This window comes from Peromyscus leucopus, chromosome 2 (genome assembly GCF_004664715.2).
Source record: "Peromyscus leucopus breed LL Stock chromosome 2, UCI_PerLeu_2.1, whole genome shotgun sequence".
In the NCBI taxonomy this organism is placed as follows: domain Eukaryota; kingdom Metazoa; phylum Chordata; class Mammalia; order Rodentia; family Cricetidae; genus Peromyscus; species Peromyscus leucopus.
In genome coordinates this window covers 26,553,088-26,578,893 of record NC_051064.1, presented here as the reverse complement: position 1 = coordinate 26,578,893, position 25,806 = coordinate 26,553,088, and the positions used below count along the sequence as shown (strand labels likewise).

Here is a 25,806-nt window from a genome sequence, read left to right as displayed (position 1 = left end):
TCATGCAGAGAGGTAAAGATTTTATTAATTTTTCATGCAGAATATGTCAATACAAATAAAAAGCAGGAGAACAGACTGTACGGTTTTTAAATACTCTAAGTCTACAATATTGACGAACAATATTGACCAGGAAAAGGGCAAAACTAAACCAAACCAAAGTCTCTGTGTGGTTAGCAGCACCTTGAAGCTCTTGTTCTATATTTAGTGAGTGTCTTACTCATCTCTCTGTTTATAGTGTTATAGATATCAGGTACTTGGTAAATATGTGTTGAACCAGTGGATAAAAAGACTCTCCCTAGAGTACACAGTGAAAGCAAATCATGTCCATTTTTAAACTCACAAAACTGTCCGACATCCTCTCACCTTACTGCTTTATTTTTCTGTTAGGCCACCTTTCCCTTCTTTTTCTGCCACAAGGTAAACCATGCTTTAGTTGCATGAATGTATTAGGACCGTGTCCCAGTAAAATAAGAATAGATATTAGTAATAAGCTCTCTCACTAATGGAAGACATATTGTAATGCAGTAGAAATGTAAATTTCTGGCATCACTATCACTAGTTCTTGGATGTAGGAGAGGTGAATGGGATCAGTATGTAGTAACTACAGTTAAAGAAGCATCTTTAGCCCAGATATCACCAGAAGTGCCGTTGTTAGGATTGTGTATGAAATGGCAAGACATGAAGTATAAATTCCCATGTTAGGTGTTTGAAAAATAAGTTGAATTAAGATATATTAAATAAGGTAGTATTTTTGAGGTTGTTACAAAAATAAGTTTTATTTATAAGCCAGCAGAGAGTAGAAGATCTAAAGTGTTTATTTTTCTTATGGATTGAAACAGTGAAGAATTGTTCAACATATTGGGATGCAAACAAAACTGATGTTACAGATTTTTTTCAATCCAATAAGCATGTTCAGTTTCAGTCCCACTCACAGTCTTCATATGATCATTTAAACCTAGTAGGGTTAATTAGGCAATACAAACCAGCCTTCATTTTGTGAAGTAAACATTTTTAACTACAAAATTAATATGTATGTTTAAATAGGATATTAAAGAATTATCAGTCCACAACACTGATTTACAAGCTCATTACTTATAATTACCTCATTCCTGGAAGTGTCTTATATTCTATTTTTGATTAAGATTAGGGCCAATTTGCATTAACATTTTATAAATATATGATCTGTGTGATCAGAGATCACTGGAAGCACTGTGACATTTTTATTTAGGAAACTGAAGAATTACATGGGAATCTGGATAAATAATATAAATGTTTAGAAAAGTATCAGTGTGGTGATATATGTCTACAAATCCAGCCCTCAGAGGCTAAAGTGGGAGGATTTTGAAAGGACAACCTAGACAGTATATTGAGAACCTGTTTGAACTAAAAACAAACAAACAAACACAACAACAACAAAAAACTGAGAGAAGAAAAGAAAGAGCCGAGTGCAAACTGTCTCCTGGGATGAGAAGCTGCAAACTTTTGAAGCCTGGGTAGGCTGGCATGATGCAACTGCTAGGGGGATTCCAAACAGGATACCATCTCATCTCTGCATGTGATTATCATGTCTGTGACCTAGGTTATTCCTGTTTCCTTTCTGTTTCAGCCTGCAGTTCTTCTGCCTTTGTTCTCCCTCTGAACGACGTCATACAGGAATCCACACCAAGGTACTCACCAAGGGCAATCATCATTTTTGGAGATATCATTCTAGAGAAAAGCAGAAAAAGTTGTGATCCTTTAAGACTCTTAAAGTCACTGAAGGGACTACTTTGCAAAGACTAAGTGCAAATAAAATCAAGGGTGAAAGGTCATGCTGTGCATCTGTCACTTACTGGGAGGGATGGTGGGAGGACGCCACCAATCATAGTTCAGGGCCATCAACATCATGGATGATGGTGGATGCTTTCAGCCCTTCCTACACCCTAGAATCATCCTCAATGTTTGAAAAAAAACCCCTCAGTTTCTGCACATGCTATGCTCCCTGGCCTTTTGGAGAGACCAGATGGTTCCTTATTTACTCCAAATATCCTTATTTTCTTGACAACAATAGGAAGAATTAGAATAAAAGCATACCAACTAAGAAGACTAACTTTAAGTGTGAGGATGATTCTAATGCACATGTGAGACTGAGAACCATTGCTTAGATCAAGAATAATGCTGAATTTCAGATTACTTCTACTTGGATCAGTTTAGTTCTGCTCAACTTAACCGAGCATGTTTACCAGGTCCTATCCTGGGTGTAAGCATAGACCAGGAAAGAACTTAGAAAGTGTGCCCTCAGAGAACACACACAAGTGTCCAGTGTGTTAAGTGCTAGAAGGCCATGACAAGTGTGATGGGTCATACAAAGATGAATGTTGGCTTTCTTAAGCAATTAGGGCAGCTGAGGAAGAATAGGGAATGTATGGGGTAGATAGAAATAGTAAAGGAAGTACTGAGTTTCCCAGGAACACAATCCTTCCTCGTGCTCTAACTGTCAAAGCTTGGTGATGCCAGGAGGGGAAAACTCCACACATGACATATGACAAGTCATAATAAAAGCACTTCATGAGATGGTCTTTGAGTTGTGTGCCTGTGTAGTTATGCAGGAAACACATGGATACCTGTTCCGACTTAGATTCTATCTCCAAGATAAACTAATCCAAATTTGAATAAATCTAAAGTTTTGAGCACTTCTGATCCCAAGCACTGTTCAGAAGGGCAATCCATCTTGTGCATACAGCAGGGGGAGGGCCTGATGTGAAAGCTTCAGCATCTCCACTTCATCTTGTCATTTCTTTGTCCTCTCTAGACTCCAGACGTGCTATGCTTGCAAGCCTCCTGAACATCCATCATGGCTGGAGGCAACACACAGAAGACAATATCTCCATGCTTGCTGTGGGCCTATGAGAGTCTACGCAGAAATACCCTAGAATTCACCGTGTTGGCCTTCAAGGAAGTTTTGGGAATTCTTTCACAGAGTGAAATGGAGAAATTACCAAATAACTTAGTGTTTCCCCGAAAAAAATCAGAATTTTTATGCATTATTGCAAAAATATAACTCTGTATTATATAAACTAAATTAATTGATCAAAAATACAGACAAAACAACAATAAAAAGCTGAATGTGGTGTTGTATACAGTAATTAGGGAAGTTGAGGCAGGAGGTTGAAAACCTGGAATATGCAATATGATTGTTATCTCAAGGAACCCAAGTAAGTGAATAAAAATACACATACACCACACACACCCCCCCACCACCACCACCACCACCACCACCACCGTCACCACCATCATCACCACCAATAACAACAACAAAACAAAAGGAAACAACCTTAAAACTTCTCCAGTGCCCCCCACCCCAGAATTTGTGTGCTGTTTTGTTCTGTGTAGGAATAAATACAGTGTGTTCTTGAGAGGTCTAAATAATGCGTTAATTTAATTAGTATCTGAAACAACAAAGATATAGTTCACAATAGTCCAATAAATTGTCCTTGTGTAGTATTAAAATTATTTGTCATAATTTTAAGTAACAGTGAAGTTACCTTATAGATAGAAAAACTAACAATGACCAGACAACTTGTTCACAATCAACCCAAAGCCCAATTAACTTCATTAACTTACTGTTTGAGAATCAATGCGAAATATGCAAACTTGGGTATGAGGAGGTAAACTTGTTCCTCTAAAATCGCATTGAAAATTTTTTGAGCCACATACTCTTGCTCCAGTAGAGGTAACAGAAGTGGATACCTGGAATGAAAATGCAGAGGTTGGGTCAGTGGAGTGGTCTTTTCTATGGTGATCAGTATCGAGTGTTAGATTTTAGATACTGAATTACAGTAGAAACGATAACTGCAAACAGTAAAAAGACAATGAATACTTGGGGTTACTTGCATTTTCTCTCATGGCCAACACTGGGAGCACTGTGGATATCCTTTATTGCCTCGTGTGAATGCCCAGTCTTTGCTTCTTTTCTGCTCTATGCTCTGGATATAAAGATGCAATTACTAGTCTAGGGAGATGGCTCAGCGGTTAAAGTACTTGCTTCACAAGCTTGAGAACCAGAGTTTGAATCCCGGAATTCACATAAATGTAAGGTGGGCAGAGCAGACCACTTATTATTCCAGCCCCAGAAGTTTGAGATGGGATCAAGCTGGTTAACAGGACTAGCCAGATCAGCAAGCTCTGAGTTTGATTCAAAGAGTCTGCCTCAATGATAAGATGGAAATGTGGTCATGGTGATTCCTTATGTCAACCGTAAGCTTGCATGTACACATGTGAGTGTGTACCCACACTTGAAGAAACATGCACATGCAACACACACAATGTAAAGAATGATGCAATTATTTTTAGATTTTTGTATCATTCTTTCCTCTCCTTCCTCACAAACATACAGAATTATAATAGACATAAAACCATATGTTATTAAGAAGTAAAATTTCAAAATAATTTACCAAAACTATCTCTTGAGCAGGAGTAATGCATCATTTTAGGCAGATGGTAGTTCCATCATTGAGTGAAATGATTTATGAAGCAATAGGAGGTGGTGGACTAGACTGAAAGTAAAGATTCTATTTCTTTCATATTTTATATTTTTTCAATAACTTGAACCATATACATTCAGACACTGTTTCTCTTCTGAGTTTTGGAAAGTAATCAGTTTTCTGTGACTGAAGTTTGACAACTCTTGAAAGTCCCTGGTGCTCCAGCTTAAGGGGCTCAACACATTTATATAGAAACTCTACAGACCAGGTTGTTTCATCCTTTAAACATCACCTTAGGATTAAGGAGCTTTCGGGTTTTTTTTCTGGAGACTTCTTTTTTTTTTTGTCTTTTATGTACATAGGTACTCCAAGATTATATAAACCATTGTTTAACATCATAGCCTTTACTTGCTACCATTTTATAATTTCCTGGCATTTATACTCCTTGTGTGACCTTGACAATCTATCATTAAAATCATATACTTGGTCCTTGAGAGTATCTCAGTGGTTAAGAACACTTACTGCTCTTGCAGAGGAGCTTTGTTCTGTTCCTAGCACTCACATCATAGTTCATAGACCTGTTTAACTCCAGTTCCTGGGGATCTGATGACTTCTTCAAACTTCTTTAGGCACCAGGGTTACTTACACATGATGTACATACATACATGCAAGCAAACCACTCACACATAAAATAAAATAGTTGAACCTAAAATTTTAAAAAGTATTTACTCACATTACTATCAGTTCTCACTGATATTGCTTTAAATTAATGTTAGAAATAAAATAGTTAAGATATTGTGCTAGCTAGATTTAAGTCAACTTGGCACAAGCCAGGACCATTTGGGAGGAAGGAACTTCAGTCGAGCAAATGCCTCCAGCAAATTGGCCTGTGGGTAAGCCTGTGGCAAATTTTCTTGATTGATGATTAATATGGGAGGGCTAAGCTCACTCTGGGTGGTGCTCCTCCTGGGAAACTGGTCCTGGGTGCTGTAAGAGGCAGGCTGAGCAAGCTAGTGAACAGCACTCCACCATGGCCTCTGCATCAGTTCGTGCCTTCAGGTCCCTACCTTGCCTTTCTTTGATGATGGACTGTGATATGAAGGTGTAAGAGAAACAATCCCTCCCCAAATTGCTTACAGCCATGGTGTTTTATCACAGCAATAGGAACCCTAACTAAGACAGATGGCAAAGACATACTGAGCATGTGTCTCTACTCACACATGGGGAAATGTTTACTGAGATTTGCCAACTTTTTTTTACTAGTCCATTGTTAAAATTTCTTTATGTAGTTTAGAAAGAAGTCCTTAATAACCTATAGGATTTATAATTTTTATGAGCATATATATACTTTATTGATGTCCTTTGGAGCATAGAAGTTTTTTTTCAGTAAGTTTTTAAACTGGCATATATTAATTGCATATGATACTGGGTTTCATGAAGACATTTTCAAACAAGTATATAATGTACTTGGAGCACACTTCTCCACACGTTTCTCCCCTCCTCTTTCTCTACCTTTCCCCTCCCATCTTCAACCTCCTTTCTCTAGACAGATTCACTTCTATTTTCAGAACAGACACGTTAGCACGTGGGTGAGACACACACACACACACACACACACACACGGTTTTATGTATCTATGTAAAATCTAGGATACACAAATGAGAAAACCCACAGAGACTGAATTCATTTACTGATTATCTTTGAAGCACAAACATTTTACAATTTGATGGGTCCAGTTTGTTTTCTGTTGCTGTTTGTACCTTTGGGGTCACAGTTGGTATCACAATTGGTAGGTCACCGCATAGTCCAAGGCTACAAAAAATCCAGTTTTTCTTTATGCTCTAACTTTCATGCATTTTCAGTTGACTTTTGTGTGATGGGGTTTGAAGTTCAACTTTGCTTTTTTTCCATTGTCTCAGCACTATTTGTTGAAAACTGTTATTTTTGACATTTTGGTTGTGAGCCTATCCTTTAATGGCTGAACCATCTCTTCATCCCAAAGCTGTTACTTTTACTGAATTGTCTTGCCACCCTTATTGAGATTTAATGGGGGTTAATGTAAAGTATTTCTTGACTATCAACTCTGTCCTGTTGATTTGTCAGTCTGTCCTGTCAGAGCATGTTCTCTGTGCTGCTGAGCCTCTACTGAGTTTGAACATTAGAACCATGGATTCAGTTTATCTTTCTTCTGCATTTTCAGGGTAGCTTAGGTTCAGTCAACTTTTTCAGTGCTTTGCATCTCCACATACATTTTAGCAACACGTTGGCAATTCCTGAAAAGAAGTTAGTTTGGGCTCTTTATTTTTTAGTGTTTCATACATGAGTATTGTACTTCCATTATTTTCATCCTTTCTTCTCCTCCCTCCAGCTTCTCCCTTATCCTCCCTCTCAAGTTCATGACCTCTCCTGTAATTATTATTGTTACATGTGTATATGTATCAACAATATATACACACATATATCACACACATATACCTATATGTATTTATAATCTGCCAAGTCTACTTAGTGTTATTTGTATGCACGCATGTTTAGGGCTGACCACTTGGGATGGAAGAACCTATCAGGGAGCTTATCTCCAGAGAAGGCTGATTCCCCTCTCACAGCAGCCACTGGGCACTTGCCACTCTTCATCTAAGAGTCGGTGGTGCCTTTGGAGTTTCCTCTAGGAATTGCACTGAGTCTAGGGAGAAGTGGAATCTTAACAGCACTAAGTCTCTCTGTCTACGAACATGGAATTTATTTTGTCTGCTTTCATCTCTGTCAAAGATGTTTTAAAAATATTTTTTCACAGTATAATTGGTTACCTTCTGTTAAATCTGTTCTATGTGTTTTATTACTTTTATGCTGTTATAAATGAAATTGCTTTTATTAATTTCACCTTAAGCTTGTTCATTATAAATGTATAGAAATGCAACTGATTTTCATTTTGATTTTGTATATTGATCTTGCTCAATTAATTTCTTAGATGTAATAGTTTTGTGTGTGATATTTTCAAATGTGTGTGTGTGTGTGTGTGTGTGTGTGTGTGCGTGCGCGCGCACTTCAACATGTGTGTTCATGCGTACACTTTAGGATTTTCTGCACACAATATCATGTCATCTCAGAACAGGTTTTCTTCTCCCTTTCCACTTCTCTGTCTTTGATTTCGTATTATGTGGTGAGTATTCACACACTTGCTTTGTTCTCTGTCCTTTATTTCTTGTGCTGGAGATAAAGCATAGACCTTGCACATGATAGCTAAGCACTCTGCCACTGCACAGCACTGTACAGCCCCTGCCTTATTCTTGATCTTAGGGGCAAAGCAATGTTTCCAGCACTGAGTACAAGGCGACCTGTGACTTCTTCACAGAGGGGATTATCTGGTTGCAGCAGTTCCCTTCTATTTCTTGTTTCTTGAGTGCTCTTGTCACAAAAGGGGTTGGATCTTGTTAATGTTGATGCCTTTTCTGTAATATTGAGATGACCACGCAGTTTTTGCCTTTTATCTTTTGATACAATGTATTATATGAAATTATCTGAAGTATGACCTCAACTTGGCATCCCCAGGATAAACCCCTTTGATCATGGCACACGTCCATCAGTGGATGATACTGTACTTGGTCTGTTGGTATCTTATTGAGGATTTTTGTTTGTTTTGTTTGTAAGGAGGTGTTGATCTTTAGTTTTATGTTCTGGTGGTGTTTTGTCTGGCTTTGGCATCAGGGTAATATTATATTCAGTGAGTGAGTTGTAAAATGTCTGATGGTCTATATCTAATTGCAGTAACAGTGTTTAGAATTTAGGAGTTTAATTCTTCTGAGGCTTAATATAATTCCTCCAGGAGGCCATCTTGACCGGGCTGTTAGTATCTGGGAAACTTTTAGGTTACTAGTTCAGTATTTTCCTCCCAGTCAGCTCATATCCCCAGACAGTTTGTTCTTGCATTGGTGACGCCTGGCTTGATAATGTGTGAGTTCTCATACTCTTTTTTTTATGCTCCTTTCCTATTTGGAATGGCAGTGATGGTGGTGTTCTCTCTTCAGTTCTTGTTTTCGGCCATGAGTCTTCTCTTTTCTCTCCTTTTGTTAGTACAGCCAGAGTTTCATTCATCTTTTCAATGGACCAGCTTTTGGATTAATCACTTTTCACTAATTTTCTACTCTAATTTATTTCTGTAGTGAGATTTAATATTTCTGCTTTCATTGGATTCATTGTGATCTTAGTTTACACAGTTTTTGAAGGCAGAAGATGAAGTATTAATCCAATATTTTATATAGTAATTTACAATTATAAATGTTACTGAATAGTTGAAACTCATAAAAGTTTGTAGGTTTTTATTTCAGCATATTTGGAAGTTTCTCAAATTTTCTTTTGTTTTGATTTATAATTTTATCTGTTTTAGCAAGACAGTATAATTTATATGACTTTATTCTTTTAGATATTATTGATGGTGCTTCATAGCCAGGCAGATGCTTCCTTCTGGGCAATATTTGAGGCGTCCTCAGTATGAGTGTGTACTCCACTATTCATGCTCAGCACCAGTGTGCACTCTGTTTCTGTTTTGCAAAGTGACTGTCAACGTCTGTTACATCTGCTTGACTGGGGTCTTTTGCTATCAAGGATGTTCTTTATACCTTAAAATTTTATTTTTGAAGTTATTTACCATTTAGTTTTTCTGAGGTATATACTACATATTTTAATCTAGCAAAATCTACTTTTGATATATAGTACCTTAATTTGGGTGTGATATAGAAATTTTGTTCCTACAAAGCTCTACTACTTTTTCTTTCTTTATGCTACAATAATATCTTTATAGAAATACTATAATATATAATTGTGTATATATCACAACATTGTGGTTATTACTAAGTTCTCTGTTTTGAAGGTGAAGGGACAAGGGAGAGCTGGTACACATTACAGAATGCCTCCATTCTGGTTCTTTCTATCTGCTATCATTTTCTAAGTCTAATGTAGCTTTGTTCCCACTCATCTCATCTGATATTTTAACAATATTATTATGTATACATTGTTTATGACAGTGTATTCATAATTAGTTCAAGGAAGGAAAAGAAATACACATCTTTACTGCCCTTTACACAGTTATCTACTTTGGTGCATTTTTTATTGTTTTCTCATGTGAATTCTGATTATTCTCTGGTGTCACCTGTTACATCCTGAAGTATTTCCTTTTCTGTTTCTTGTAGCGGGGAGTATGAACTCTGTTTTTAGTGGTCTTCATTTTTGCAATATGACTTTGCTGGAAAAGATTCTTGGTTGATTTTTCATTTAGTTTCTTGACTGTGTCATCTGAAGTCTTTTGTGTCTTTCATTGTTTCTGTTGAAGTTCAGCTATTAATCACACCTTAGTTGACTTGCTTATTGATGAGATGCTTTTTTTCTTGCTGATTATAAGATTATCTTTTGTTGTGTCTTTCAATGTTTTGACTATGCCGTACCCGTGTGTGGAACACCAAGTGCTTACCTTTCTTGGAGCTCACTGAGGTTTTAGAAAATTTCTAATGAAGTTTACTAGCATGATTAAAACTTACTTGAATAATAACAAGGAGTTTTAGACATGAAGACATCATAGGGGCTATATCTCATAACCAATATTTGTAATTGAATGCATAGCTATATTTCCTGTCTTCACTTTGTTTAAAAGATCCATTTATTGGTTCCATGATAACATGACTATTACTTTGGCTAGGAACCAATGTGTTTTAGCAAACAACTCTAAAATACCTCCAATTGTCGAGTGATCCTAGGTAAACAGTTGATTAAAATCCATTGTTTTTGTTTTTAAAAAATATTCATTTTATACACTACGTGGAAATAATTAGTATTTTAATCTTTTAGCTTCCTATCTGATACTTGGAATGGCAGTTCGCAGAAATTCCCTTGTCACATAACTGCATTCAGCTCCTCTTCTGGAGGGTAGAGTCTCCTGTGTGCTGAAACTGCCTTGGGAAAAACAAAGCCACTATGGTCTAATACATTGTAATCATTGCACTGGCCACCTTTCATGTCCATGTATTAGTCTCCTGAAAGCTTAATGACAAACCAGCTTTTTTGAACACTTCAGGAGGGTGATTTACTTGCTATTTTCAATTCTGTCCTGATTCCCAAAATTCCCGATGTTTTCTCCCAGTTGCATCCTACGTGGTCCACAAAGGGATGAAAGAGAAGGGCTGGGTAGGGATGGCCTGCCTGCCAACACACTTCAGACATCCTTAACAAAGTCAGCAACTGATTGCAGTGGCGGCAAATTCAAGCTCCTGATGACGTCATCTGGAACCTGAATTTTGCCAGTCATTCAATATAAACACCACTCGGTGGTGTTTACAGCTGCTGTACAATAATGTCAGAAAGTTTGGTGGAATAAAGATTTTCAGAATAGGGCTCATGGTTTTTGTGATTTATCCATCTATAGCACCTAATAAAGATGTCTGTGAGTCCCCTAGTCCAGATTAATTTTACGTAGTTTCTGAAACTGTTCTGGTGAGAGCTTCCTGAAACCCATCATTAGATGTAGATACGAACAGCCCGGAAACAAACAGCAAAGGAACGGCACAACTGGGTGAACAGCTACTCAGAGTTTTCAGTGCTGCTGTTTAAGAAGACCAGTGTTCCTGACCAAGATAACAAATGCAAGCCGGAAGCACTGAGTTATTGATCTCTGTTGCACACGGACGACACATGATTGTCCTCTCCACTGCCCATGGCTGCTTACCCCCACCAAGGCAGTGCACCATGTTCATGTACAGGGAGTGGGTGGGTGGGCCCCACTGCCCCCACATCCTGTGCCCCAGCCACATAAGATGCCACACAAATTGATGTCCTGGATGGTCAATGATTCACTGCCTAGGTGAGGGTGAGTGTTGCGGGCTGAGTGTAGTGGCACATGCCTACAATCATAGCACTTGCAATCTGAGTCAGGAGGACCACAAGTTCAAGGCTAGCACATGTTGCACAACCAGCTCTGGCTGGTGTGAACTATATCATGATATTATGTCCCAGACACACAAACAAATGCAACAACGCCCAGTGCTCTCCTGTGGGGCCTGTTGTACATATGTTTGCTTGTGTTTTTGTTTAATGGCTTTATTGGATTAGTTCAGGGAAGTCCATCTCTTCTGACTGAATGCTGTCAATGTGTAATTTTGATGTCATTTTCCAGAGGATGTAGTCTTGGGTATAACAAAATTTTCCTAGCTGTTGAATGGCACCAATGACTGTGGTTTTAACCAAAACTCGTGTGTGTGTGTGTGTGTGTGTGTGTGTGTGTGTGTGTGTGTGTGTGTGTAAGCATGTGGAAGCCAAAGGTTGACATCAGATGTCCTTCTCTATTGTCTTTCAATCTTACTTATTCTTCTGAGATATGAACTCACTGAACCTGGGGCTTACTATTTCAGACAGGCTTGCTGGCTCACAAGCCCCAGGATTCAGTTTTCTCACACCTAGCACTGGGGTTGCAGGTACACATTGTCACTCTGGCTGTGTATATGGATGGTAGGGATCTGAACTCTCTTCCTCCTTATGCAGCAAGTCCTTCACTCCTGGAGTCAGCTTCCTAGTCCCCAGCCAGCAGACTTTCTAGCTTTTCTGCTGACAGTTAACTTTATAGCCTGCTGCTATCATATCACATCCAGTTCCAAAGGTTGCCAAGTGGTTGTGCTATTCTTAAAAAATATTTGAATCCATGGTCCTGTCTAATTGAAGCCAGGTCCACAGAGAAAGAGATGCATTGTTTTGACATTGTCTTTCGCCTTCACCTGGGTAGGATCTCTGCTATAGAGCAGGGCATATGGGTCCTTGTTTTTCCCTGACTAAATCCGTTCAATTCATCTTATTCTGGAGAAGGGTGGAAGGAACTGGAATTCACAGCTGCTGCCACTGTCCTGTGTGGATTTTACATAACCTAGAGTCCAGGAAGACAACATCTACCGACATCATCTCTCTGGCAAGTCTACCTAAAATTTGCCTGTTTTAGGAGACTTGAAGACATGGGAGCTGGATGTTCGACTGCTAAGGATCCTGGGGCTCTGTAACAACAAGCTGCCACTCTAGAAACAGGACCTGCCCTCCTTGCCAAAGGCCTCTTCTGAGCTTCTCCACTTAGGACAGTTGGTGTAAGAGGAACAAGCCCTGTCTAGATGAGACTACTCATTCAGTGTAGTTAGTCTACTTAGTCTACTCTGCAGAGTGGCTCAAAGCAGGTTTGACAAGGACTTACTGCTGCCATCAAGTGGAGAATAACTCTTCTGTCCTGGGAGCTGAGGAAAGGTGGGAATTGTCACTTAGTTACCATGCCCCCTGAAGTGGCTACAGTACAGTCTGGTGCGGTATGGAGCTCCTGATGTCATGGCCTCTCAGGATTATTACGGGATTTAAAAAAAAATTCTTTGAACAGTTTTCTCCACTGCAGTATGTTCTTTGATCAGTCCCCAGAAATCTTAAATGATTGTCCTTATGACTTTCAGCAGCTTAATCAATAAACCTTTAGCTGAAAACTCCCCCTAACCCTGTGCATTTCAAATAATGCTTTACCACATGCCTTGGAGTTTTTAAACTTAATTTTATAGCTTCAGTGGACTCAAAATATCCTCAAGGTCACTTTGCTGGTGCTCTGTCTTTCTCCAAACACAGGCGAATCATGTGCTACTTATGGATCATGTGAGTTCATTATCTAACAATGGTAATAGTGGCACAGTCCTCACAATAAGGTCATTGTAGTCCACTGTTCTCTGTGCAAAAGTCTTCACGCTGTGTTAGCATTCTAGTTCAAATTATTCTAGATAAATTTTATCTTCATATTAAAAATCATTTTGCAACATTTCTTTCACAAACCTTTCAAAATATTTTATATTTGTGGATATCTATAATTTAATATTTTATATAGGAAGCAAGTTATTTTCTCAATAAAACAAAGCTATCTTAATAAATTCTCATTGCCAACTTCTGTTATATCTTAATATTATATACAAGCAAAGATTGCTGAAAGCACTCACTTACTTGGTTGTACAGCCTTCAAACATTCCAGTTTGGATGAAATATGGGCAGACGATGGTGCTTTTAACTTTAGATTTTCTTAGCATAGTTAATTCAAGGAAGAGGGACTCAGCAAAGCCAAAAGCTGCAAATTTGCTTGAAGAATAATCTGAAATAAAGTGAGGGGCCACTAGTGATACAGCTTGGGAAATTCTCATAATGATTTAAAAATAAATTTCCTTTTCTTTCTTTCTGGCTTATTCTTGAGGACAGAGTATCTCTACACTGTGTGGCCAATAAAAACAGTGATTTTTTTTCAGTTTTTCTTAACTCAAGAATACCAACAAAACAATAGACACACACACACACACACACACACACACACACACACACACACACACTTTATTTTATGTGTTATTAAAAAGGAGAGTACCAAGCTGGGCAGTGGTGGAAAATGCCTTTACTCCCAGCACTCAGGAGGCAGAGCCAGGTGGATCTCTGTGAGTTTGAGGCCAGACTGGTCTACAGAGCAAGATCTAGTACAGGCACCAAAACTACGTAGAGAAACCCCATCTCAAAAAAAAAAAAAGAAGGCGAATACCTTTCCTAGTCTGCCATTGTGAGGTAGGAAATGGGAAGGAATGCACCTGGCATTATGAGTAGGGTTGAATGTTTCAAGAGTTCTGTTTGGGCCGGGCGGTGGTGGCGCATGCCTTTAATCCCAGCACTCGGGAGGCAGAGCCAGGCAGATCTCTGTGAGTTCGAGGCCAGCCTGGGCTACCAAGTGAATTCCAGGAAAGGCGCAAAGCTACACAGAGAAACCCTGTCTCGAAAAACCAAAAAAAAAAAAAAAAAAAAGAGTTCTGTTTGGGACAGGAAGAGCTTCTCTGCATTCTGGAAGGGCCCCATCTCTAGGAGAATAGAAGGATGTGTGGTAAATGGAAATACTCACCTGATAGTCCATTAATACCCACTAATCCTGCTATGCTTGAAATACAGACCAGGTGACCATGGTCAGCTTTAATCATGGCAGGAAGGAAGGCCTTACAAGTCTGGGAAATATAAGCACATTAATTGATTAACTAATTATTTTCAGTATTCTGTAAGCATTTGATGAACTTAATAATCCACTAAGTCAATTTTTATTTAACCCTCATGGTGTGTTAAATTCTATGGCAGCACACAAGTAGGAAGTATAGAGACACTGTTAGTTGGGTAATTAGATGAGAATCTTAATCATAATATTTTAAAAGAAGTAAAAATTCATGGTATAACTGGGCCTCAGACCTTACTAGGCTCCTAGACCTTAGCACAACTGACTCTATTGTGGAAATACCACTCAGGCTCTAAAACTCAGCACATAGACAGTGCCACTTGCCAAAATGAAAACAAAGTCCTAATCCATCAAAGTCTGTAGTTCTGGGAAAGTCTCTAAATGTACCAGTCTTGCTTTTGGGCTTCTGTAGTTCTGCTTCTGTTTGACTGTTGTTAATTGAAGTAAGTCAACCCAGAACATGGTTTTTGTCCTTAAGCTCACCCTGAGAAAGACTTGGTGCTACAGTGGGAGTCTGAACATCTAGTATAGTTGCCTGCCAGCTAATAAAGAATTTCTGTTGGCTTAAACCCATGTCTGAGCAGTCTTCTCTGGTGGATACCCCAGAACAATAGTAAATAAATATTGAGCCACCAAGCACAGTTTTCATTTTTAAAAGCAACTGTTAATTGAGATGATGAGTTCAATGTTGTATATATCTTATCTTCTAATGGAATAAGATTAATTGTTGAAGTTACATTGAAAGATAAAAATAGTATTTTTGTAGTTATACTGCTTAGAATTTAATTCAAACTAGTGACTATGGAGAAGTAGAGTCTGACCAGGTCTTGGAAGAATGTTGGTTCCGAGACTCCCATAGATACTAAAATTCAAAGCTATACAGGTCCCTTATATAGCATGATATAGTGTTTATGTATAATCTGTGATCATTCTTCTGTAAATTCTAAATGTTTCTGTTATTTAGAACACATTATTCTTTTGTTGTTGTTTTTTTTCTGGAGCTCAGGACCGAACCCAGGGCCTTGCGCTTGCTAGGCAAGCGCTCTACCACTGAGCTAAATCCCCAACCCCTATAACACATGATTCAATGTAAATGCTATCAATATATTATTTTTATACTGTATTATTTAGTTAATGATAGAAAGTGTTTATACATGTTCCCTCCAGATGCAACATTCTATTTCAAATATTTTAAGTTAGTGCTTGATTGAATCTGTAAATATGGACAGGCTGTAAAGGGCTGCAATATGGAATCAGTGAGAGATATTTAATGCAATTAATGTTTTATTCTTTGATGAGTATATTGGTAGGTGTGTGAGGAAGCACTTTCCCTTTACTCTTGATTTATTTCTTTAAAAATTATTACATATACTACTTTTACATAAGGGCAGTTTTGAATGAGTTTGTAATGTAAGTTAAATGTTGCAGTTTTGGTTTATTTATAATTCTCTATTAGTGAAACTGTAGGTACTCGCAAGGTAGAGTGAAATTCTTTGTGAATTCTTTTTGTGGTACGACCAGAACCCAGTGAAAAATATTTGTAGGCAACAAGGGAAGGCAGTTTTTGACAGACCAGGAAGCTTAACAGGTTTGAGAAAAGGAAATCTTTCTCTAGAAGTGCTACAGGCACAGTGTTTGGAGATATCTATGGAGAGCTTGGCCATCAAGCTTTGGAGCAGGTGAATCCAGTACAAGGGGGAAATATACAAAATTATGAGTCTCTCAAATTTTAGAAATGAGTGATGATTCTCCCTAGTTTTTGGATGGAAGTGGATTCCCTGGTTTTACTGGTTGCTCAGAATCACATCTAAATTTTCTGATATACACCACAGTAGCTTTTGTGTGTTTATTGATTCCCTTCGCTGTTAATTGTGTGAACCAGTTAAGGCCATGACTGTGCTTGCACACAATATAAAAGTACAGGATCAGTGACTACAGGAGGCCAGAAGGAGGCAAGTCAGGGGAAAGAACAGCTCATGCCAAGACCCCTTGAGGAGGGCTTGACATACTGGGGTTTAGTCAGGGTCTTAGGAGTTAATTGAACATGACCAGGAAGTGGAGAAGGTGAGAGTTGGGAAACAGATAAGAGGCTATTATCATGTCATGTTAGGGTTTACAAGCTGTGCTATGTAAGTGGACTTCACTCTCAATGTGTTGGGACCCTCTGAATGAGGGTTGTTTGAACCATATGTTGAATGAGATTATTTGATTAATACAGTAGAAATATCAACTTGCTTCCATATGAAGAAGATAAGTTAGAAGGTATCAGTGTTGAAGATGAAAAGCCATGGTAAGCTGCCAGTAAAGGGATGAGGTGGTTTGAACAGCTGTCATCAAGGGTGGAGAGACATGCACTTGAACATGAGTTGTATAACAGGCAGGACAGTGTCAAAGCAGGAGGGAATCAAGGGTGACTTCTAGGTCTGCGGTGGGATCAGGAGTGTGTGGATCCCAGTTCCATCTACCAACACGGTATTTGCCATCAACCAAGGCAAAAACCTAGGATGTCAATGATGCAGGTAAGGAAACCAATGACTTGTAGAAATGTTCACAGGAAACCTAGAGTATGTAAGCACCGTGTTAGTTGTTTTATTGGTATTGACTGAAATAAGTTTGTGGGCTCCAGTGTCATTTCGCACCACTTCCTGGTGACCAAGGAAGAAGACACATTTTATGAAGATTATAAAGATCGAAAAAATTTTAAGCAACAATAAGTAGGAGTTAGGAGACTTGAAACAAATCCATTCCAAGGTCTCTCAGAGACAAAAAGGATTGAGGCCCTGCTACCCCTTGTGAGTCTCCATCTTATCCATGGCCCTGGCTCCAGTTACTTGAACATCCCACATCTTACATGCACCACCAGTAATCATTTTTCTATCACAAAAGTGTAATCCCTCCCAGTGGAAAGAACTTTGGTAATCCCAGCTTCCTTCAGTCTCTTACCCACTCTGTAGAGTGGCACTGTCCAAGGCCTTAGCCTTTAGGCATTTGTGGCTAATTAAATATACATTAATTGTTATAAACTATATAGTATTATTAAAGGGCATAAATTTAAGAGTTTAGCTTTTCATTCCCATCAATCATGTTTCAAGTGGTTACCATATGAGGAAGCAGATAGAAAACATTTTTATTGTCAAAGGCGATTTGGACTAGGGTGAGACCAGGAAAAACTAATCCAGGCTAGGTACAGTAGAGCCTTGTGAGGGTGAGACTTCCACCACTTGTCAACAGGAAACAACCAAATGCTATATTTGTAGACAAGTGACTGAACAGTTGCTTGAGATTTTTACACTCACTAATAAAAATGAAAGAGAGACTTACCCAGAAATGAGAGATGGCATTGACGAGAAATGATTTTTCTACCATGTGATCTGGGATATCAAGGAAGGGTTTCCCTGTTACAACACCTGCATTATTAATGAGAATGGTGACATCACCAACTTCTTCTCTAACCTAGCCAGAAACGAGAGAAACATGACATGGATTGAAGTGTTGAATTTTTCCTACGTCACATTTTCACTTATATTACTCAAGCTTAGCTGTGGAATGCACAATGTGTCAGTCTATGGCAGATAAAGGTAGTCCCAAGATTAAATTGTCTAGTGACATTGTAGTCATATCTGCTTGCGTAAGGAGACCATGAAGAACCCACTACTATGAAATCACTTGGTAGTGTGAACTTCAAAACATACCTCCATCATTCAACCATGCTTGAGTATTACTTCATTAAAACTATTTATTGCTATTGTTTCTCATAAAGAAATTCAGCAATTCAAAAGTAATCCTATGATCAATTATAATCTTTGAAAAGAACACTTCAATTTGGAAATATTGCTTAAAGAACATGGTTTCCTCTGGAAGGTGACAAAGGCTGTAGCAGCAGCTTTTATGGTTCTGAGAGTCTCAGAGTCCTCTGATGAACACTTTGAAAGGGGTTTCTCATGTCTGGAACTGGGGCTTTTTAAAAAAAAAATTTTGATTTTATAATTAACTTAATTTCACATATCAGCCACGGATTCCCCCGTCCTCCCTCCAGCCACCTCCTAGATCTTCCTCCCCAATCCACCCCCCATTCCCACCTCCTCCAAGGCAAGGTCTCCCCTTGGGAAGTCAGCCCAGCCTGGTAGACTCAGCCGAGGCAGGTACAGTCCCCTCCTCCCTACACCAAGGCCGAGCAAATGTTAGGAACTCTATGGCTCTCACTAGGAGCAATGTCAGCACAAGTGACTTAACTTCATTTGACTGTGCACGTTTATATACACTTATATGTATTACATGTGATTTTAGATACATAAAAAAATGCACTTCCTTATGGATTTTTTGAACATCCTTAGTGTTACTTTTTCCTTCCTTCATCCCTCTCCTTCTGTATCGATCTTTCACCCCACCCAATTAAAGCCATCCCCATCTTTACCATTTCCTTCTTCATATCACCTACATTATCTTGGTGAAGACACCATTCATTCTGTACACAGGACCTGGAGAATCTGAGCCAGATCTGCCCTGAAAGCCCCCCTCCCTGAGGACCAGCTTACATAGTAATGGAAGGTGCTTTGAAAGCTGCCAAGTGAGGGAACAACCAATATTACTAGCCAGCTGTGACAACGGTGAACCACAACAATGACCAGCAGGCAAAATATTCCTAAAGGTGAAACAATGACACTCACATCTTGGCAGTAACCAAAAACTATCTAATTGAGCTTAAGGCCAACTTCACAGGAAGAAAATCATTCCTGGTACAAGAAGCCTATCAGTTACCAGGGGCTATTGAGATCAGGGATCTGGGAAGAGAACCCACCACCTCCACTTACTAAGCCAGAGTAATACCTAACAGGATTCTGAAATTTGTCCTTAAACTTATAGGTAAGAAACTTCTCTTTGTGACAGATGGAGACTATTACAAAAAGCAAAAACAAAAACACCCCCACCGAAAAAAACCCCATAACTGGTGAAAATACAAAGAACTACTGATTGTGGGTTACCCAGCTCCAGCTGATACTTTACAATGTACCATTTTTACCTACAGCTCAGGGAACAGTGAGGAAGAGGGAGCGGAAGTATCATAAAAGCCAGAGGACTGAAAAGTCTGGTGTGAGATTCTGTCTCCTAGATATGACAGGGAAGCAACGCCCGTGACATATCTCAGCAATGTGACTGCCTACATAAGACCTCTGAGCAAGAACACCACCAGCAGATGTGCTAACAGGGAAGGGGGATATCTCATGGGGCCCCACCCCTAATAAAAGACCTATAGAAACTAAGGAATGCTGAGAGAAGGAAAAACAGTCTTCCCCAGGAGTGAGTCCCCTAATTGGTTATCCAGTATATAAGTGTGTGTGTGTGTGTGTGTGTGTGTGTGTGTGTGTGTGTGTGTACACGTATAAAACACTGAAAAAGAAAGTGACCATGAATTTGAAAGGAAACAAGTAAATGGGGGAACATAGGAGGGACTAGAGGAAGGAACGGGGAGGGGAAAATAATATAACTATATTTTAATATCAACAAAGAAAAAAAAACCACAAAACAGCAAAAACTCTTGATGTGTTTATAAACATATATGACATTATAAAAATGTAGCATTTAAGTGCCAAGTTGGATGAATTTTAGTAAATGCATGTATCTATATAACCTCTACTTCAAAGAAAACACATTTCCAGTACCCCAAAAGTTTTTGTATGTCTCACTTATGTGCTGTATTTTGGATCTGGAAAGTTCCCTGAGACCTGGGATCCACTTTGGTGCTTTTGGGACATGGGAGAAGCTTTGAGATGTGGGATCTAGTGGGAAGTTTCAGCCACTGGAGGGATTTTCAGTGGGGATGGTGGGATGTGGTATTCCTCTTCCACTCCTGGCCACGCGGCAGCAGGTAGGTTGCCAGCAGTGCCCTGTGCCGCGTGGTGCAGTGCTGCTTTCTGACTGAAACCGTGAGCCATAATAAACCTGCTAATATGATTTCCTCAAGAAGATGGCCTGCCATATAGGGCAGCTCTCTCTCTCTCTCTTCTGTTCTTATTTCTCTTTTTGATACTGAGGATTAAACTCTAGGTCTTGTGCATGCTAGGCAAGCGATCTACTCTCAAACTATTTCCCTAGCCCTTGTTTTACGCTGAGGCTTCAGTAAGTTGCTTAGACTGGCATTGCTCTTGCTCTGTAGCCCAGACTGGATCTGAGCCTGTGATCCTCTCACTGTAGCTTCCTGGGTAGCTGGGAAAACAGCTAGTGGCCCAGCAGACCCAGCACAGTTTGCTTTCTTGCATCTCTGTTGCTCTGTTTTTTTTTTTTTTTTTTTTCCCTGCCGGTCTTTAGTGACAGTGAAGTGTGAGGACACTCTCTGCCTGTGTATCTCTGAGCATATTCCTTCGTGTAGCCATTAGGCTTACTGTCAGCATGTGGATGCCTGATGATTAATTCTATTGGCATCATTTCCCTAACCAGGTCAAGTCAGCACTTGGGATGAAGACATCCCATACAATGATGTATTTGATCTAGTGCCCAGAGACTTCAGTGATCCTGGGCACTCTGCTCTAAAGACTACTTCTAATCTAAATGCTATCTCTCACTAACATTTTTATAAGCTCTCATCTCTTCCCTCCCACATAGCCCACTTCTTCTGCTTATGTAACCTAGTAAGCATGAGTCCCATTTGGAGCAAAGCATGCTCCAGGAAGCACTGAGCAACTGTTTCTCTGCCTACCATGTTGTCTCAGATTACGCCTTTGTAGGTCACAGTGACAAAGGTGATGCTGGGGCAGAGCAGGAAACAGGTTCAGTGATGACTTGAAAACTCCAAAACTCCTGAATCAAATCTGGTAGATGCAGCTGCTCTTTCTTTCCTCCAGACAGGAGGCGTTGTCCACCCTGACTTTTCTTTTCCTGGTCCATGTTATATGCTAAACCTACCAGTTGGAACTGCTTTGGAAAGATGGGGAGAACACCGCTGTTGATACCGGTAAGGGGGTGAGTTGTTAAAGGGAGACTTAGTGATGCTGACTTGATGTTGGGATTAGACCTCCGTGTTTTGGAGGAAGGTAAGTCTAAGGAAACATCAGTGAGAGACAGGTTTATTGGGACAATGAGTGTAAACAAGGACTCAATCCTAGGTCAGAGATGGATGCCTGGTCAAAAAGAAAATGGCGAGGAAATGAAGTCTTTTGTGTAAAATCTCTAAACATCTTAGGGAATGAATGGTCACTCAGGTCACTCCAAGAGAAGCCCTGCCTCTGTGGGACACTATAGCAGCAGGAGGATGATCTAGGTTATGGGATTTAATGTCTGCTGTACTTTAAGAAGACGTTTAGGAAGGCATTATTCTAGCTCATGGATTAGAAAATAGGCTATGGGAAATTAAGAATCTGCCAAAAGACTCACTGCTGAGAGGAACATTGATTCACATCCAATCTGGCAGCACATACAATACCTGCTTTTACATAAATTTACGCTTCTTCATCACCAAGATTATATAGCCTCAGCTTGTCATGAACTCACAGTCTTCCTGCCTCAATCTCTCCAATGCTGGGATTATAAGCATGTGTGCTGTGTTTGACTGCATATGTTGACTTTGTATGCTGGAACTGAAAATTCTTTCTTCATCTGCTTGTGGAGAGCTGATTAGTGTGCCTTTTGGAATGCTGCCATGCTGAGTGTCAACTCATCTCAAGGGTGAGGATGATGTGTGCCACTTGTTACAGTCTTACAGATAAAGCACTTGGGTTTCCCAATACTTAATAACTAACAAGCAGAAAACGAGATAGAGTGATACACTCAGAAAAAGCTACATGTAAGAGAGTAGCAAAGAAGAAACTTTTCAGATATATTCCAACGGCAAATATTTTCAAATTTTTAGGATGTTTTCCTACTGGATACTAAAAAACTTTAACCAGAACAGAATGTTTTGTAGGGGGCTGGGGTGGTGGTGTAGATGATGGTGCTTTTTGGCATAGGGGAAGGTTGGGCGATGTTTTCATTGTTTGCACTTGACGGAAGACGCTCCCGTGATAAAGCAGTCGGGGCTCTAGGACCACCTAAGGCTCTGTAAGTTTCCTGGTTCATGACCTGGCTGACTTCCTTCAGCTCTCCCTGCCTCTGTTTGTCACTGACAAAGTAGCAAAATGACAGCTCCTGTTTCATTGTGAAGTTTATATAAGATCAGACACAGAAGCAAAGGCCTTTCCAGGCACCCTGAGCTGGATGGCGCCTAGTTTTGAGACAGGAGCTCCTGAAAAAGCAGATCACACTAAGTTCACCCCAAACGTATTCTTCTGGGAGCTCTTCATGTCATGTTTCTTTCCTTTTTCTAAAATGAGGAGTAACCCTGATTTCCCCTCTTTTACCAAAATGGATTCAGGGAACTATAATGCCCACACTGCTATTAGCTGTCAGTGAGTTACAAAAACCAAATCTTGTGGGTCCCCAAATACAAAGAGTCTGAAGAAGAAAGCAAAGAAGAGAAAGGTTCAGAAAGTATCACCATGTGGAAACTCAATAATTGATTTTTAATAAATCAAAAAATGAATTCCACAAATAGAAATTGGGTTGCAGAGAAATCCCTTGGAGATTCTGTGGTCAAACTGTCTGTCCCTGTGGATTCCAGCTACCTGGATACGGTGTCTTGCCAGTTTCTGCCTCATGATCTTGGGTAAACTGCATGTTTGGTGCTCTTGGCTTCGACATCTTGCTTAACAGGAATGATGGCAGCAGCATAGTCTCAGGAGGTTGGGTGCCTTGATTAACTGAGTAATTAGGTGTTCAAACTATGTAAAATAGTAACTAATGAGATAAAGATAATATAGGTGCAAGTTTTGTTTTGTTTGTTTTGTTTTGTCTTTGCTCTTTGTGACTCTGACTAGAGGCTGGTACATTAACCTTTGAGAAAGCCATTAATCCCACATGTCCAACTGCTTCCCTTAATAGGATTACGATGGTCTAAGCTACTAACATGTCTATCTCAGTTATGCCAGAGTCATCAACTAGCATACCAAGATGTCCCTATGCTCTAGAGACCTTTGAAATTATTCAAATTGTCCAGTTACTAAATAGCCTGCCTCCTTTTTTTCTGTGGAAACAATAATAGAGAATAATAAGAATAATAAACTGCCTACAGTTTCCCTTCTCCTGCTTCCTGCCACACTGATATTTCCCTATGTACTGTGCTGTGCTGTGTCTGCCAAGGGGACTGTGGGTAAGGGGGAACATCCCACGGGAAGTTAGACAACACAGGTAGGTGACGTGTGAGGACTTTTATATGCCGAGTGCTTCCCCCCTTACGCTCCATATACTATGTTCAAACAACACAACCCGGCACTGGACTTGCCGTAAGATGGGATGGGATTTCAGTGTCATTACAGTCATGAACCGTAGGAAGCTAGAGCTGCATATGCTCTTGCCCCAACTGGCTTTTCATTTCACGGATGTGGAAACAGGGGTGAAGAAAGGTAAATAACTTGGTAAAAGTCGCACAACCAAAGCAGAAGAGCTGGGCTGGCGAGTATCTGCAACCGAGGATGCCTAGTGAGTCACTGAGCAGAGCCACCAGACAGGATGGGGCCCTGGAGGGAGAGAGTCGCTAAACAAATCAGCTGGGCAGCACTCGGCCCTGAAGCCGGACCAAGCCCTACTCCCACTGTTTCAGGCTGTGCCTGCTTTTTGGAGGCTGTGAAGTCATACTTAAGACGAAGAGAATTTAACTGGAAGTACACAATAACCTTTGGGAGAACCCATCACTCCCCCGGGATTGGGGAAAGTACAGGCTAAAAGCAGTTTTCTCAGAGTCAAAGCAAAGAGCAGTGCTAAGCTCACCTGATCGGCAACCCTGTACACCTCTTTCCTGTTGCTGCAGTCACACTTATAGGCAAAGACTTTCACACCACCTTTTTCTTTGGCCAGTCTACATGTTTCCATGTTGCCTTCTTGATTGATATCCCAGAGAACTAAAATGGCTCCGTGGCTGGCAAAATGCATGGCCAGTAGCCTTCCAAGTCCACTTCCAGCTCCTGTTATAAGGACAATCTCTCCAGTAACATCCTTTTTCCTTTTAGGAATTATCTTGAAAATTACAGATTCTAAAAAGTAATATAGAAACTTTCCAAAAAACACGGCTGTGTCTGCTACTGCGTTCATGTTGATTGATTGTAGAAAGGAATGTTCTCCTAAGGAGAAAAGCAGCTGGTGAGTCCATTTCATTACAATAGCTGCAGCACAGAGCATCATTGAAAGCAAGGGCTTTCTATTCAAATTATGTGGCTAGCAGAAATTGTCAAACTTGATGAGTTGTAAATTATATAAACAAGAATTATAAGAACATTTTGTGTTAACAAGAAACATCTTAATTAATAGGATTTTTTTTCAGATAATCTGATTGATAAGAACAGCATTGTAGTTAAGAGCATAAAGTTTTTGTGCCTTGACTCCCTCAGCCTTACATGATAAGTAAATCATGACTTTGGACACTTGGTCCAGTCATTTTTCTACTATCTTGTCCTAGTTAGCTTTCTCTTGCTGTGATAAAGACCATGACCAAAAGCAACCTTGGGGAGAAAGGGTTTAACATACCTTACGGCTTACAGTTGTCATGAAGTGAAGTCAGGACAGGAATTGAAGGTAAGAACTTGAGGCAGAAACTGAAGCAGAGACCGACCAAGGAGGAGAGCTGCTTACTGGCTTGCTCACCATGGTTTGCTCAGCCTACTTTCTTACACAATCCATGACCATCTTGCCTAGGGGTTGCACCACCCACAGTGGGCTGGGCCCTCCCATCTCAATCATTAACCAAGAAAATAAATGCCTCTCAGACTTGCCTGCAGGCCAATGTGATAGAGGCATTTCTTTCAACTGAAGTTCACTTTTCCCAGATGACACTGGCTTGTGTCAAGTTGACAAAAAAAAAAAAAAAAAAAAAAAAAAAAAAAAGAAAAGAAAAAGCAAAACAATACAAACAAACAAAACCAGCCAGCACAGAAATGTACATATTTAATGATCTTTCTTTCTTCCTTCCTTCCTTCCTTCCTTCCTCTCTTTCTTCCTTCCTTCCTTCCTTTCTTCCTTCCTTCCTTCCTTCCTTCCTCTCTTCCTTCCTTCCTTCCTTCCTTCCTTCCTTCCTTCCTTCCTTCCTTCCTTCCTTCCTTTCTTTCTTTCTTTCTCTCTTTCTTTCTTGTTTGGTTTTTTGAGACAGGGTTTCTCTGTGTAGTTTTGGTGCCTGTATTGGAACTCACTCTGTAGACCAGGCTGGCCTCAAACTCACAGAGATCCACCTGCCTCTGCTTCCTAAGTGCTGGGATTAAAGGCGTGCACCACCAAGCCCAGCTATACCTGATGATCTAACAA

The 25,806-nt window shown here is 39.8% G+C and overlaps 1 protein-coding gene across 1 annotated transcript; it reads right to left on the bottom strand.

Moving 5' to 3' along the window:
• Positions 1-25,137, bottom strand: LOC114710232 (short-chain dehydrogenase/reductase family 16C member 6). The gene is made up of 7 exons (XM_037202439.1): positions 25,036-25,137; positions 24,283-24,632; positions 17,809-17,940; positions 14,386-14,485; positions 13,458-13,602; positions 3,604-3,729; positions 1-1,707 (listed from the first exon to the last, which is right to left on the bottom strand). The coding sequence occupies exons 2-7, from the start codon at positions 24,601-24,603 to the stop codon at positions 1,581-1,583; spliced, it is 951 nt and encodes a 316-aa protein (XP_037058334.1). The 5' UTR covers positions 24,604-24,632; positions 25,036-25,137; the 3' UTR covers positions 1-1,580.
• Between the last annotated feature and the right edge of the window lie 669 nt (positions 25,138-25,806).